Here is a 15,959-nt window from a genome sequence, read left to right as displayed (position 1 = left end):
CCGATCTAGTGAGGCCCATGAGATAGGTGTGGCTTAAGCCTAACAGGCAGGGGGAAATGCAAAGAGAAAGATAAATAGTACTTTCCATCTTGCTCCTTGATACAGACCATGAAGAGTTAACATGTGAAGAACATGAAGGAATGATAGAAACTTCAAATGAGTATTGCAAAACTCAAAAGAGTGTGGACAAAAGTTCTCTGTAAACTTCAGAAAACTCTGTGAAGAAAGAAAGCTCTGTGAATTATACTTATTACTTGTTCTAGAATGCAAAATTCATTAGGTAAAATATTCTAAAAATAGCTGTCTTCAAAAGCCTAGCTTCAGTCTACTGTAATTTCCCCACGAAAGTCTGTTACCACATATGAGAAAACTTGGTGAAAAGTATGTTCTCTCATCTAATGTCACTGGTTGTTTATGCCTTTGCCTCAATTGTTTCTGATTTGAAGTGTTTTCTTTTATTCTCTGCAAAAAAATATTGGGGTATGCTTTTTTCTCTATATGTATATCCTGTCTTTTAATCCAAAAATTCAAAGAAGTGGCTGGGCTTCTCTTTGAAAGGCAGCTCAAGTGTTCCTGCAGCCTTATATCTAAAGAGCCTACTACAAGTATAAACTTAGTCCAGATTTGGGTCTGTCTCTGGTGTCATTCCTGTTTAGGAAATAGTCCCAATCATGGAAGTTACTTTTCTTTGAATAGAGAGAATTCCCTTCTTTCAGACATGCAAACCTAACAAGCAGTTTCCTCTACCTGATTTACTTTTGGCATTTAATACAACAGTACCTGCAAATTGGAACTTTCTGATAAATGCCAGCCTTTCTGCACCAGAGAAATGTTGAAAATGTTAAATATATATATTTAAAACTACTGTTGGAATATTCTGGGAGACACTATCATCATGAAATTTCAAAGCATGGTTTTGTTTTTTTAGCTCCAGTATCTTCCACCAAGGATTGAATTAACAAAAAGGAAACATAAGGCATTTTATTTTATGAGTAAAATCAAAGTCTTGTGACCAAGTTTTCAAAATTGTGAAAGTGAGCAGTGGCTGGGTTGTCTTTTCCCGAGAATGAGAATAATTTCAGATATGACAGGTGGTTTGTTTGTTATTGCCCTCCCCTCTGTCTTTATATTCATGTTGTACCATTGGTTTAGCCATAAATTCTCTAGTCCAATTCATTTAAAAGTATATATCTAAGGGATTCTCTAATTTTAGTCTTACAGTGGTTTTGGACTGAGTTTTTGGAAAATAGTGCACATTTCAGTTTTTTATTTTCTGTTGTTTGTTCTATAATCAAAGCAATGAAGTGCTCCATAGTTCAGTGATGATATTCTACTTCTAAGACAAAGCAAGTCATGTATAATGGATCACTTATGACAGTCTCTTTTGTTAAAAGTAGTAACAATCACCAGACCAGAGGGAGTTGTAACCAAAAACAAGGATGATCTGTCTCAATGAGAGAAGCCAGTGAGCTCCAGGTCAGACCTTGCATCCTATTCCCATGGCTTCATTCCTCTCTCCATCCTTACCCATGATTTCTTCTTTCTCACAAGCCTCTCACAACCCCCATCACAACCCAAAGCCCAGCCTCCCAGGGACCTGAGGAAGCAACAGAGACAACTGCCTTGTATTCCCTCAAGTTTATATTTATTAATGTGGATTCAGTTAGTTATTGTTAGTAAGGAGATTCTTTAGCCAGACACAGTTGAGATGTAAAAGTCATAGAGCTAAACATCTTGATTCTATTTTAACAAACACTATTTTGGCTTTAATGATAATTAGCTGGGAAACTTAAGAGTTGAGAAAAGGGGGTTGAACTCAATGACATCTTAAGTCTCCTAATGTCAATATTTTCTGATCTCAAAGAAACCATATGAAGAAACCCAACTAGATATTACCAACATTTCCTTTAGTACGTCAAATCCTCTGAGCTCAAAATACCAACTGGAACCTACTTCTCTTTTTCTGCACACTCTCAACTTATGTAATGTGGGCTGGTTTTTGTGAGGGACTTATAGCTCCTAAATTTCTTATCCAGGTCTATTCCTTATTTTGCCTCTTCCTTATTTTAAATCTTGGCTATAGTCTTTGAAGAGTTGCCATTCAGATACCTCTCAATCAAATTGACTGGACTTAAGGCCATCAGAAAGGAGTAAATAATGCTCTGAGCATCTATTTTGTTTACAGCTATATCTCCAGGATCTTAGAACATGTCTTGTACAGAGTATCTCAATATTGTTAAACTCAGAGCTAGCATCACATCATAATGCCTCGGGGTCCACATAGTCACTGTCACACACTGGATGGGTATCACCAGTCAGTCTCTTCTCTGTTACCATCCCATCCCATGCCCAACCATCACTCTACTTAAAACTTGGGTTTTCCCCCTTCCTTCTACCTGATTCTTTTCCTAGGTTAATCTATAAAAATCTCCTAGTCACTTAATTTATTATCTAAATGTCATGTTATCATTTAATGAATAAGCCATTTAGATTGAATTTGGTTTCCCAATTATTGTTATGATCCACTGGCTGGCTGCATAAAGTGAATACATCCAGAGAACTTTGAGAGAACTGATATTGCTTGTCTTTGAACCCAAGAGACTTTGGGCTCTACTAGTAAAGAGTCAACTGAAACAAATTTCTCTATGCTATTAATAGTACTTGGTCAGAGGGGAATATAGTCTGGGAACAGTTGCCGGCATGAAAGTCACACCCAGGAATCATTATAAACTATGAATGAAGTTGGTGTAATGGGAAAAATTAAACTTGTTTTAATAAAAGACTTTATAACATCTAATAGATACTATATCCTATTTCTTCCTATCTACAGTATAGGTACCCAGGAGAATCAATATGCAAAGTTTACACATTAACCCATTACAACTGTGCCACAAATCCCCTTGTTGTTCACGCCAATGTTAGTACTGGGATGAACTTCTGTTCCCAAATCAAGTGGGATAGACTCTTGGAAAACAAATTATCTGAACTTTGAGAGTACAATACTTTCCATCACTACTTCATCTGCTCCCCACCCCTCCAGCCTGCCTGGCGCATAACCAAAGAGACTATTACCAGAAGGCACAGACATCATCCCTAGAGCGTTAAGCCAAACCTTTCAGTGGAGTGTTGCAATTGGCTCCTTAAACCTCCAGGGACCAAGTTCATTCCATCCGTGAAGGTACCAGTTGAGAATTCTGGGGCAGAGAGCCTGAAAGCCTTCATTTCTTAGGGTCCCAGCTTTGTCAGTGTACCTCTTGCCCAGGGAGCTATCCAAGGTGCTATCTGAAACTCCTTGTCTTCTAGTAGATCTGAATATTTTGTCCCAGTGTTTATATTTCTGCCTCTCTTGAGCCTCACCCTTCTGCATTTGTCTAATTCTGAAGCCATTTGTCTTTCCCAATTTGGATCTTTCCTGACCACTACTTGCTTCCAAATCCTGAGATATGTTGTGACGCATTCACAGCCTGCGCTCAACTGACCCTTTGCCCGCATTTTGTCTTGACTCTGCCTGGTCTGACTTAACACTTGTCCTCTCTCACCCTGTTCTCCGTCTGGGCTTTCAGTATCCATACCACATCTCAGCAAAATAATATAAATGAGAAGTTAGTCGATAAGAGCGATTAAACCCTGTCATATATGTTTTTATTTTTGTATTAATATAAATTGCCTAAGTTATACACAGTTGAAAAAAGTTCCCTAATGAGAAAACTTCTAAGTGTACAGACTAGATGGACACACTAAAAAATAATTTTCATTCTTAATTAACTTCCCGCATGTTTGCGAAAGTAAATTCAATGTTCGGTTATTGTGGACAAGATCAATACTATCCTCAGTCAGTCAGTTCAGTCTCTCAGTTGTGTCTGATTCCTTGAGACCCCTGGACTGCGGCACACCAGGCTTCCCTGTCCGTCACTAACTCCCGGAGCTTGCTCAAACTCATGTCCATTGAGTCAGTGATGCCGTTCAATCATCTCATCCTCTGTTGTCCCCTTCTCCTCCTGCTTTCAGTCTTTCCCAACATCAGGGTCTTTTCAAATGAGTCTGTTCTTTGCATCAGTATTGGAAGAGTATTGGCAAGAGTATTGGAGCTTCAGTTTCAGCATCAGTCCTTCCAATGAACATTCAGGACTGATTTCCTTCAGGATGGACTGGTTGGATCTCCCTGCAGTCCAAGGGACTCTCAGCCTTCTCCAACACCACAGTTCAAAAGCATCAATTCTTCAGTGCTCAGCTTTCTTTATGGTCCAACTCTCACATCCATACATGACTACTGGAAAAACCATAGCTTTGACTAGATAGACCTTTGTCAGCAAAGTAATGTCTCTGCTTTTTAATATGCTGTCTAGTTTTGTCATAGTTTTCCTTCCAAGGAGCAATAAATACTATTCCAGGAACATGTATTTGTTATAAAGACTCTAGTCACATTTTCAGTTTTTATGTGAAATAAAACAAAGAAAGTTGTTTTGACTATAGTGAGCTACTTCACTTTCATTTTTCACTTTCATGCATTGAGAAGGAAATGGCAACCCACTCCAGTATTCTTGCCTGGAGAATCCCAGGGACGGGGGAGCCTGGTGGGTGGGCTGCCGTCTATGGGGTCGCACAGAGTCGGACACGACTGAAGTGACTTAGCATCAATAGCAGTAGACAACCCATTCTGGCAATTGGTGCTAAAATGTATTTTTTTTCCCATTTATTTTTTATTAGTTGGAGGCTAATTACTTTACCACATTGTAGTGGTTTTTGTCATACATTGACATGAATCAGCCATAGATTTACATGTATTCCCCATCCCGATCCCCCCTCCCACCTCCCTCTCTACCCGATCCCTCTGGGTCTTCCCAGTGCACCAGGCCCGAGCACTTGTCTCATGCATCCAACCTGGGCTGGTGATCTGTTTCACCCCAGATAATATACATGTTTCGATGCTGTTCTCTCGAAACATCCCACCCTGGGCATACACACCGAGGAAACCAGATCTGAAAGAGACACGTGCACCCCAATGTTCATCGAAGCACTGTTTATAATAGCCAGGACATGGAAGCAACCTAGATGCCCATCAGCAGACAAATGGATAAGGAAGCTGTGGTACATATACACCATGGAATATTACTCAGCCATTAAAAAGAATTCATTTGAATCAGTTCTAATGAGATGGATGAAACTGGAGCCCATTATACAGAGCGAAGTAAGCCAGAAAGATAAAGACCAATACAGTATAAAATGTATTTTTAAGATGCATTTTAAAAATACTTGGAACACTCCAAATTTATATGCAGTGTCAAATTTGCCTGTAAATAAATAAATTTTAATATAAGAATAATTTATATCCCATAAAAATGATTTTATGTGCTTTCATAAAAATTATTGTTTCATTTGATTTTCTCTACATGTGTATGTTGTCTCTATAAGGAAAATCAAATATTAATTTAGAGCACTGTGGACACACATCAGATATTATGTAATTGATTGTGTAACAATTGCTCTGTGTTTCTTTCACGTCTTCTACAATGATCACACTGTCTTGAGAAAGAAAAACAAACCTTCAAGCACAACACCCTCTGTTTTCTAGCTATGAAGAGATTGTCTGCCTTGAGTATTACCAGTGGTATTTGTATTGGCTTTTAAGGCAAAGCTAATGACTGTATGGAACAATGCCCATTCCTTTTCCCAGTCCCTGTGTGAGCAGTGACCTGCATCTCTAAGACAGTTCTGAAGATTAGGGATGCAGATCATTGCCATTAAAATTTTTTTATGTCTGCATTAAGCTAATCAGTCCTCTAGGGACTGAGCTCTTACTCTTGGCTTCTGACCAACTCTTACCAAAGAAGGACCACATTCCTTCTTCCCCCGAGTTAGTCTTAACTCAATTTAAATTTCAATATAAACAGAACTAATGGTCAGCCAATCCATTGTAGTAGTAGAGCCTATTCTTCCAGGAAAGCTTATTAGAAAAAGTGAAAGTTGCTCAGTCATGTCCGACTCTTTTTGTGTCCAACTCTTTGCAGCCCTATGGACTGTATAGTCCCTGGAATTCTCCAGGCCAGAATACTGGAGTGGGTAGCTGTTGCCTTCTCCAGGGGATCTTCCCAACCCAGGGATCGAGCCCAGGTCTCCCGCATTGTAGGGGGATTCTTTACCAGCTGAGCCACCAGGGAATCCCAAAACCTTATTAAAGAGCCTGGCAAATAATATCGGTGAAAGAAGACTGAATTCCACAGAATGAAAGTCTGGGAACTTGGGTCCCCATTGCCATCCCATCACCTGAGGCACTGCAGGGCTCCATGAAGCTCTGAGAACTGCTGATTATTCGGTTCCTTTACTTTACAGATGGATAAACTCAGGCTTGAAGAGATTAACTCACTGTTCAAGACTACTTTGCTAAGTAAGAATAAAGTTGAGAAAAAATTTGTCTCCTGACCATCTTCTACCACCCAGTACTCAACCTCTGCCTGCTTCCTTTCCATTTTCCTTAGCCCTATGATTGAAAGCAGCACATCATGCACTCACTCTGCCTTTTGTATTAACAGGGCTTGTTTGTCCTCAACTAAACAGTACTCTAATTTAAACTGGCTTCAATTAAAGGATTTTATTGCCTAATATAAATTAGAAGTTCAGGGATATCTGACGAGAAGATTTAAAAATTGCATCCAGTTCAATCTCCTTCTTTTCATGTCTTTTGGTTCTAGCCTCTCTTGTGCTGGCTTCATTTCTAGGGGGCCTCCTTCATGGACTCTAGCAGGTGGAGGCTTCCAATGTTCTTATAGCGGATAGTTCCTGTGTAAAGAAAGTTTCTCCCAACTTCAACATTCTCATAATAGAGCCTTGTTTACCTGAGTTGGTCTATGTGCCCATTCCTGAACCAAATTCTGTGACCAAAGGGTTTGATTGATCTGATTGGTCAAGCCGGGGTCAAGTAACCACCCCTGCAAGGGGAGGTTGAGGTCAGTCCCAATCAAATCATTTGGACTGAAAATAAGGAAGGGCCTCTTTCTGAGGGAAGAAACAGGCTGCTGTTCATCAGGACTAGGAGGAATGGAGGCTGGGAAGGTTAAAAACAATATGTTCTACTGAAACACCCTCAACTCTTAGTTGGCTTGTGAGACTGATATCAGAGGTGAGAGGGCTCACCACAGAGCTGCCTGCTCAGTTTCTATTTCTGTAGGACCCCAAATTCCTCTGTATTATGGACTCTTTATTTTATCATTATGCAACTGGAGAACATATAGGGATTTCTTGTTTTTTTAAAAAAAGCACAGAATTTAAGCATATCCTTTATTTTTTGGAGACAGTTGGTAGAAATGGCCAGATAATCTATTAGAGATTATACATTTGAGAGTGTTTATTTGGGAGAGGATGGAATAAAGTCAGAAAACTTCTAGAAAATCTCTTAACAGCCCGTAGCATTGACAACCCCAGATTGTTCTGCTCTCCTCCGTTCTATCGCCACCCACCCAGGTGGAATGCTTTCCTGTACCAAGCAAGACTATAAACTGAGAAAGGCTCATGGCTAGGTCAGCTCAGGTGAGCACACCCAGAGAGGAAAAGCCTGCCTTTCAGGTTTCCCAGGTGACAAAATACTAACAGTGGTAGAAGAACAATATTGCTTTATGATATTACAGTGTTAATCCTGTAGCCAGCCAGGAGACTGGCTAATGGAAATGTAGCCCTGGAAAAGCAGGCACTTGGGTTTTGTCTCAGTTCTGCAGTAGATTGTTGAGTTGACTTTGACCAAATTTCTTACTCTCTCTGGGCCTTAGTTTCCAAACCTTGAAAAGGAAAGGTTGAAAAGATAATAACTAACTTTCACATAAATTAGAGCTTTTACCATGCATACCCTGATGGTTCATAAGATTATTTTAGATGCATGTGGCTGTATTTTTAAATTTTTATAATTATGTATTTATTTTTCCCAGTTTTACTGAGATATAATTGACAGGCAATTTATGTATGTATACTAGATTAGCCAGCACAGCAACTCCCCAATTGCATGGATAGTATCACTAAGGACCCAGATAAAATCAATATAGTTTTTCAAAGAAAGTTAAAGAAAAAAAAATATTAGTATCATTGGTACATAGATATGGCAAAACCCCAAACATGGTATGTGAATTATACAGTTTGTAAACCCTGCTATACATAACCTCAAAACTAAAAATTATACATAACTCAAAAATTTTTGATAGAGTAGTATAATAATGATTTGACAAATATGAAATCTGAGACCACACTTTGAGAACCTACATTACACCTGTTGCTATGCTAGGTACTTCTCATGCATGAAATTATTCATTTTTACAAACATCCTTCAAAGTACATATTTTTATCCCCATTTTACACCTGAGGAACTTAAGCTTGGAGGAGATTAATTAACTTTCCTGAAGTCAGGAAGTTGTTGGCTGAGTTATTATTTAAAGTAAGAACTAGCTGATTCTAAAACCATGCTCTTTCCACCAGCCACAGTTTCTCTTCAGGATTTGTGGTCGATCAAAAAGTAAAACCAGGACAGAACCTTGTATCTTTGACTTCAACTCCTGGTAGACTTTTCTCTAAAATTCACTGCTTCAGATTCAAGAGGGGCTTTCTGAAGCTCTTTACAGCCTGGGCAGGGCTGGACATGTGAGCAGACAAAATATGAAACTTCTTACTTTGTCTGACTCTGTGAAAACTCTCTGCCCTCTAGCTTATCAATTCATAATTATAGCTCTCTCTATATATATATGAATTTTCTGCATCTCAAAAAATTGTCTCCCTGCTCTGCAAGTTTGAGATTACCATATAGTTCATACCCTAGTAGGAAATAGCTGAGAGCTGGCAGGAAAACCCAGGGAATTATTAATAGGCAGTTCCTCAGAGTGTACACAGAAGGTGTCAGGAGAGTGAGGATGGTGGAGGGAGAGAGAAGAATGAAATCCCATGGTGAAGGAAGAAGATTGATGAAAAACTTGGAATGATACCAAAGACAAACTCCCACACGGTTCTATAAATTTTTCTCAGTCTACCTCTAGATCCAAAATAAATCTTAGGAACCATTTGTACAATGACTCGATTGTGCCTTCCTCATAGGTCTGCTGCTGTGATGTAAAGAGATAAGCGTTTGAGTGATCAGCGCAGAGCTTGACCCATAATTACACCTCCTAGAAATGGTAGCAATCATAGTTATGGTGTAATATCATGTGCCATTGAAAATCTTTTTCTAACCTTGATATATCTTCTGCTGCTGCTAAGTCACTTCAGTCATGTCCGACTCTGTGCAACCCCATAGACAGCAGCCCACTAGGCTCCCCCGTCCCTGGGATTCTCCAGGCAAGAACACTGGAGTGGGTTGCCATTTCCTTCTCCAATGCATGAAAGTGAAAAGTGAAAATGAAGTCGCTCAGTCGTGTCCGACTCCCAGTGACCCCATGGACTGCAGCCTACCAGGCTCCTCCGTCCATGGGATTCTCCAGGCAAGAGCACTGGAGTGGGTTGCCATTGCCTTCTCTGTGATTTATCTTATGCTCCCTTAAATATAAGATGTTTGAAAACTCATTAATTTCTTCGTAAACAAAAGTCATAAATCAAGGGCCAAATGGTAAACTGGGAAGCTTTGCAATGCATATGACAGGTATCAGGTTAATGGCCTTAATATGTAAAGAATTTCTGTAAATTAATAATGAAAAATTAAAAATGGGCCAAGGACAATACAAAAAGGAAATATCAATGGTTTTAAAGCATGGTAAAAAGATGTTCAACTTCACTCACAGTGAGAAAAGTTCAAATTACAACTAGAATGCCATCCTATTTTTTCTATAAGAGATAAATATCAAAAAGTTCAGTAATACACACTTTATTAATGAGGATGGGAAAAATACTCTCACTTATTGTGGCTGGAAGCATCAACTTGTACTTCAAGAAGGAAAATTGGGCATTATGTAAACCAAGTATAAGTCCATTTTCTCTTTTATTTAGCAATTCCCTTTCTAGGACTTTCTCCCATGGGCTATATCTAGAAATGTGCATTAGTCATAGGTTCAAGGAAATTTATTGCCACATTGCTTTGTTTATTTTTCCTCCTGGTTAGGATGCCCTCCAAGATTCGAGAACTTCCCCCAGACCCGCCAGTGAGAGGGTTTCCTGTTGTTTGGAAACTTCCTCTATTAAGTCTCCCTTCCCGGGATGGATCTCCGTCCCTAGCTCTTTTGTCTCTCTTTTTATCTTTTACATTTTGTCCTACCTCCTTTCAAAGAAAATGGGCTGCTTTTCTGGGCGCCTGGTGTCCTCTGCTAGCGATCAGAAGTTGTTTTGTGAAGTTTGCTCTGTGTTCAAATGTTCTTTCGATGAATTTGTGGGGGAGAAAGTGGTCTCCTCGTCCTATTCCTCTGCCATCTTAGTTCCCTCCAAAAATCCACATTGCTTTAATAGCTAAAGATTGGAGGGGTGTGAGTGTACATCACTGGGGCACCAATAATTAAATTAATAGCATAGCTATACAGTGGAATCCCAGATGGCTCTTGTGGTAAAGAACCCACCTGCCAATGGAGGAGACAGAGGAAGTGGTTTGATCCCTGAGTTGGGAAGATCCCCTGGAAGAGGACATGGCAACCCACTCCAGTATTCTTGCCTGGAAAATTCCATAGACAGAGAAGCCTGGTGGGCTATACCCCATAGGGTTGCAAAGAGTCGGACTCAACTGAAGTGACTTAGCATGCATGCACATACAGTGGAAAGCTGTGAAACAGTTTAAAAATATGAGGCAGCTTTAGATATACATAGATAGAGTGATAGATATTAATAATATAATCATCTTCAAGATCTATTAAGTAAAAAAAAAAGCATGTTAGAGAAATGTTTTTGTTAACCATTTGTATAAGAACTCAAAAAGCTATGTTTAAGGATACATACAAGTATTAATATATTAATAAAGTCTCTGGAAGGCTGTCCCAGAAACTGAGAGTAACAAAGAGGATTCCCTTCACTATCTTATATCTCTAAGTTTGCACCATTCGGTATTACCTATTCAAATAATAATAAAGCATTGAGTCCACATGGAGAGTTTGGCCCTGGAGTCCTGAGTCATTGTTCATGTCCTTTTTGCCTGGTCTGGCTCCCTGCTGCACTGGAGTAAGGCACACATCTCAGGCCAGCAGGCACAGAACCTTCAGGAAGGCCTGATACCGGAGGAGTCAGAATGGGAGAGGAAAGAGCCACAGTTGAGCCCTTTTATCTGAGAGGGTCCACAGTGAACCTCCAATCAAATATTCTCTTTTCACAGGGGAAAAAAAAAATGGCCTGGAGCCTAGGGTTACTAGGTAAATAGAGGAAATCCAATTCAGTCTGAATTTCAAATAAAAAGGTAATTTTTTTAGCATAAGTATGTCCCCTGCAGAATTTGGAACACAAAAAGTATTTTAAATTGCTTAATCTGGCAGTTTGAGTGGGATCCAGAACCCAGATGCTCATCAGTCTGCATGTATTCTCTGAGCCTGCCTTTTGTGATCTGTGAAATGAAGGATAATAACTCTTCAGCTTTATCATGGGGTTGTTTTGAGGATTAAATATGCCCCAGTGCTTGTTGAATAACTAAGTGTTCTAAAATTGTAAAGAATGAACACAGCTGCTTTCTATGTCATTGTTATGAAAACCCTAGTCTCCACGGTAGACAACTTATTGAAACTCAGTGTCTTGTTTTCTGCCAGCTTTGCTGTGATTTCTTATAAGCCATAGGCATCTAGTTATACATTTCATTTATCCAAGTGGGAGCCAGAACCTGGCTGTTGATTAGGTACAAGAAAGATTTCTAAAATACATTAACAAGGACTTTATTATTGTTTTGGGACTTAATTTTTCGTTATTTTAAACCACCTTTACCCTAAGTTGAGTGGCATAGTGTACGGCTTAATTCAGTTAGCATATATTTATTGAACACCCAGTATGTGGCAGGTGTTAGAAGGAAAGGAGTGAGGAAACAGACCTAGATCTTGCCTTCCTTGAATGCATGGGCTGGCTGAGATTCAGCCATAGTAGGCCCCAAAAGGGAGATTGATAGGTATGATGAGTGTTTCTCTCAAGCCTGGCTTGACTTTAGATCACATGGGGAGGGATTCTGAAAACTCTACCATTAGTAGGGTGACCAACCAGGCCAATTCATCTAGTTTGGAGGGATTCCCGAGGATGTGGACTGATGTCAAGTCTGCACTGCAGACCAAGGCCTCCTTTGGTGATTTCAAGATGTACCACAGTTGAGAACACCTGACTTAGAAGGAGTGTAGAGGATGATGGCCCTCAAACTCGATAGAGTCTATTTGGCAAATGAGGACTTCTCAGCCACTAAGAATGTGGTTACTTACATAGACATGTAGAGAGTGATTGCATGTACTGGACCCAACACCTAGTTATTTGGATGAAACAGACATGAAAGGAGCAAGAGTCCAGCTTGGAGTGGGCAGTTCGGTGGTGTACTTAGACTGCCCTATTGGGGAGGCTCAAGACTGTCTAAATCGCTTTCTGCCCGTGGACGCCACCGAGAAAGCATCGTTGAAGACTTCCCCGCCTCCACTGCCATCATGTCTAAATCAGAGTCTCCCAAAGAGCCCGAACAGCTGCGGAAGCTCTTCATCGGAGGACTGAGCTTTGAAACAACTGATGAGAGTCTGAGGAGCCATTTTGAGCAATGGGGAACTCTCACAGACTGTGTGGTAATGAGGGATCCAAACACCACGCGCTCCAGAGGCTTCTGGTTTGTCACATACGCCACGGTGGAGGAGGTGGATGCGGCCATGAATGCAAGGCCACACAAGGTGGACGGAAGAGTTTTGGAACCAAAGAGGGCCGTGTCAAGAGAAGATTCTCAAAGACCTGGTGCCCACTTAACTGTGAAAAAGATTTTTGTTGGTGGCATTAAAGAAGACACTGAAGAACATCACCTGAGAGATTATTTTGAACAGTATGGAAAAATTGAAGTAATTGAAATCATGACTGACCGAGGCAGTGGCAAAAAGAGAGGCTTTGCTTTCGTAATCTTTGATGACCATGACTCTGTAGACAAGACTGCCATTCAGAAATGCCACACTGTGAATGGGCACAACTGTGAAGTGAGAAAAGCCCTGTCTAAGCAAGAGATGGCTAGCGCTTCATCCAGCCAGAGAGGTCGAAGTGGTTCTGGAAACTTTGGTGGCGGTCGTGGAGGTGGTTTTGGTGGGAATGACAACTTTGGTCGTGGAGGAAACTTCAGTGGTCGAGGTGGCTTTGGTGGCAGCCGTGGTGGTGGCGGATATGGTGGCAGTGGGGATGGGTATAATGGATTTGGTAATGACGGAAGCAATTTTGGAGGTGGCGGAAGCTACAATGATTTTGGCAATTACAACAATCAATCTTCAAATTTTGGACCCATGAAAGGAGGAAACTTCGGAGGCAGAAGTTCTGGCCCCTATGGTGGTGGAGGCCAATACTTTGCCAAACCACGAAACCAAGGTGGCTATGGTGGTTCCTGCAGCAGCAGTAGCTATGGCAGTGGCAGAAGGTTTTAATTACTGCCAGGAAACAAAGCTTAGCAGGAGAGGAGAGCCAGAGAAGTGACAGGGAAGCTACAGGTTACAACAGATTTGTGAACTCAGCCAAGCACGGTGGTGGCAGGGCCTAGCTGCTACAAAGAAGACATGTTTTAGACAATACTCATGTGTATGGGCAAAAAACTCGAGGACTGTACTTGTGACTAATTGTATAACAGGTTATTTTAGTTTCTGTTCTGTGGAAAGTGTAAAGCATTCCAACAAAGGGTTTTAATGTAGATTTTTTTTTTTTTTGCACCCATGCTGTTGATTGCTAAATGTAATAGTCTGATCATGACGCTGAATAAATGTCTTTTTTTTTTTTTAATGTGCTGTGTAAAGTTAGTATACTCTGAAGCCATTTTGGTAAACTGCCCCAACAGTGTGAAGTTAGAATTCCTTCAGGGTGATGCCAGGTTCCATTTGAAATTTATTTACAACCTGCTTGGTGGAGAAGCTGTTGTCTTCAGAACCTTGGTGTAGTTGAACTGACAGTTACTGTGTTGTGACCTGGAGTTCACCATTAAAAGGGTCACCCATGCAAAGTCATGGAGGTTTTTTTTTTTTTGGTTATTAATGATTGTTGGCACATCCTATGCAATATATCTAAATTGAATTATGGTACCAGATAAAAGTTATAGATGGGAATGAAACTTGTGTATCATCCATTATCATGTGTAATCAATAAAAGATTTAATACCCTCAAAAAAAAAAAAAAAAAAAAGACTGTCTAAATCTGGTCCTGAGAGTAAGGTTCAGAGCTCCTGGAAAGGAGGTTGATTGGGAGGTTACAGACTTGGTAGGCAAAATTGCCCTGGACCTCAAATGACTGCATAAAACTATTGAACCCACCTGGCAGTCACAGCCTCTTTTCTTTGATCTGTTAATAGATAGATATCTGTGTTCGGTTATGATAGAAAAACCAGAAGAAACCGCAAATCTAGACCAGTCATTTACAGATATTATGGGGTTTACTTTTATCTAAACTCCTCTTTCTATTATTATGCTCACACTGTTGAAAGTTATATCTTCTCTGTAAGGCAACAAAATAAAATGTGTTTACCTCTATAGATATATTTTCAAGTTGAACATTCTTGTTCCTACTAGCTTTTATACTGTTTAATAGGCATAAAATGCAGAATCTGAAATGAGAATGTGCAAATAAATGTAATATATGTATATATTTATACACACATATATATACATGTGTATAAATGTTTGTTTAAACTCAGATTTATTTATTTACCTGTACCATGGTGAAATTTTCATAGGCACTCCTATTTTATTCTGATTTGAATGAATCTAGTGAAGCTGAAATGTGTATAACTCATTTTGTTTGATAGAAGTGCCTTGCATAATGCATAAACAAAAATATTCAGCTGTGCTCTGAATGGTGTTATTAGCAAAACTGGTAAGATAGAGAGTTAGGGTCTCTCTTAAGTCAAAATAAGAAAATTTCCTTGTAAATGAATACATATTCCATGGAAGAACAGTATCTGTTTCCCTGCAGGTACACCCAGGGAAACTGAAGAGAGAATTCAGTTACCTACACATAACCATCCCTGGATGTCATCACCCTCTGCATTCTTTATCTTAAATAGAGGGCACTTCCAAGTTTCCAGGAAATATCTCCCCTCCCTGGCAGTTCATGTGGTGGAAAATATGTCCTGAGAACTGGTCCTTGTTAGAATAAACACTATCTGGTGATGCAGCTTTTTTTTTTTTTTTTTATACTTTGTTAAATACTATGTAAAGTGTAGCTCCCTTTCCAAATACCGCATGACCTTTCACTGTGGACTCATCACTTGACTTTCCGTTGGTAGTTGCTAAGGTAAACTTTTCTTCTAAAACTGCCACTGGGGCCAACAGGGTTCAAAGCTGTGCCCTTCCCAGACCCTGTGAGAAACAGTGAAGTGAACATCTGCGGTAGTGGTTTCAAATGTTGGTGTACTGTTTACACTGGAGATTGCCTCCTGGCATTTGTTTTCCTTTTGCTATGCTTAATGCTCTGTAATCTTTTAAGACTACTTTTGCAGTGTTAGTCAGGGTATAAGAATAATTTCCCTGTTGCCAAGGGGAACCAAAATGGCATTCAAGACATCTGAGCAATGCTGACCTCATCACTTCCTGATGTATCGCTGACCCCTGCACTTACAGAACTCCTTGAAATGTGAAGCTATTAAAACTATAGCTCTCTTTAATCTAGAAATGTACACACTGGAACATTTCCTGAATGTGTCTCATAAACTGCATTCCAGAAAGGCAAAGGATTATGCATTTTAACAATCCTTTATGTACCTTGACATAATGAGAATTTGTGTTTCAGAAAGTGTTAACAGTCAAAGTATATGTGAAAATATTGTGTCCTGTAAGTTTCCAGCAAAGTTACAGCTCTCATTAAATGTCACAGCTTCCAGAATAATAGTGAAC

At 39.9% G+C, this 15,959-nt stretch overlaps 2 protein-coding genes across 3 annotated transcripts in view; both read left to right on the top strand.

The window, feature by feature from the left end:
• The window catches only part of MAMDC2 (MAM domain containing 2), a 155,040-nt gene that overhangs the window by 42,558 nt on the left and 96,523 nt on the right, over nucleotides 1–15,959 (top strand). The gene's annotated exons all lie outside the window — the stretch shown is intronic.
• On the top strand, nucleotides 12,489–14,078 carry LOC110142628 (heterogeneous nuclear ribonucleoprotein A1-like). The gene has a single exon (XM_020901893.2). The coding sequence runs from the start codon at nucleotides 12,546–12,548 to the stop codon at nucleotides 13,506–13,508; it is 963 nt and encodes a 320-aa protein (XP_020757552.2). The 5' UTR covers nucleotides 12,489–12,545; the 3' UTR covers nucleotides 13,509–14,078.

This window comes from Odocoileus virginianus, chromosome 18 (assembly GCF_023699985.2).
Source record: "Odocoileus virginianus isolate 20LAN1187 ecotype Illinois chromosome 18, Ovbor_1.2, whole genome shotgun sequence".
NCBI classification, from domain to species: Eukaryota; Metazoa; Chordata; class Mammalia; order Artiodactyla; family Cervidae; genus Odocoileus; species Odocoileus virginianus.
The sequence above is the reverse complement of the archived record's forward strand: the minus strand, read 5'-3'. Positions and strand labels throughout refer to the sequence as shown.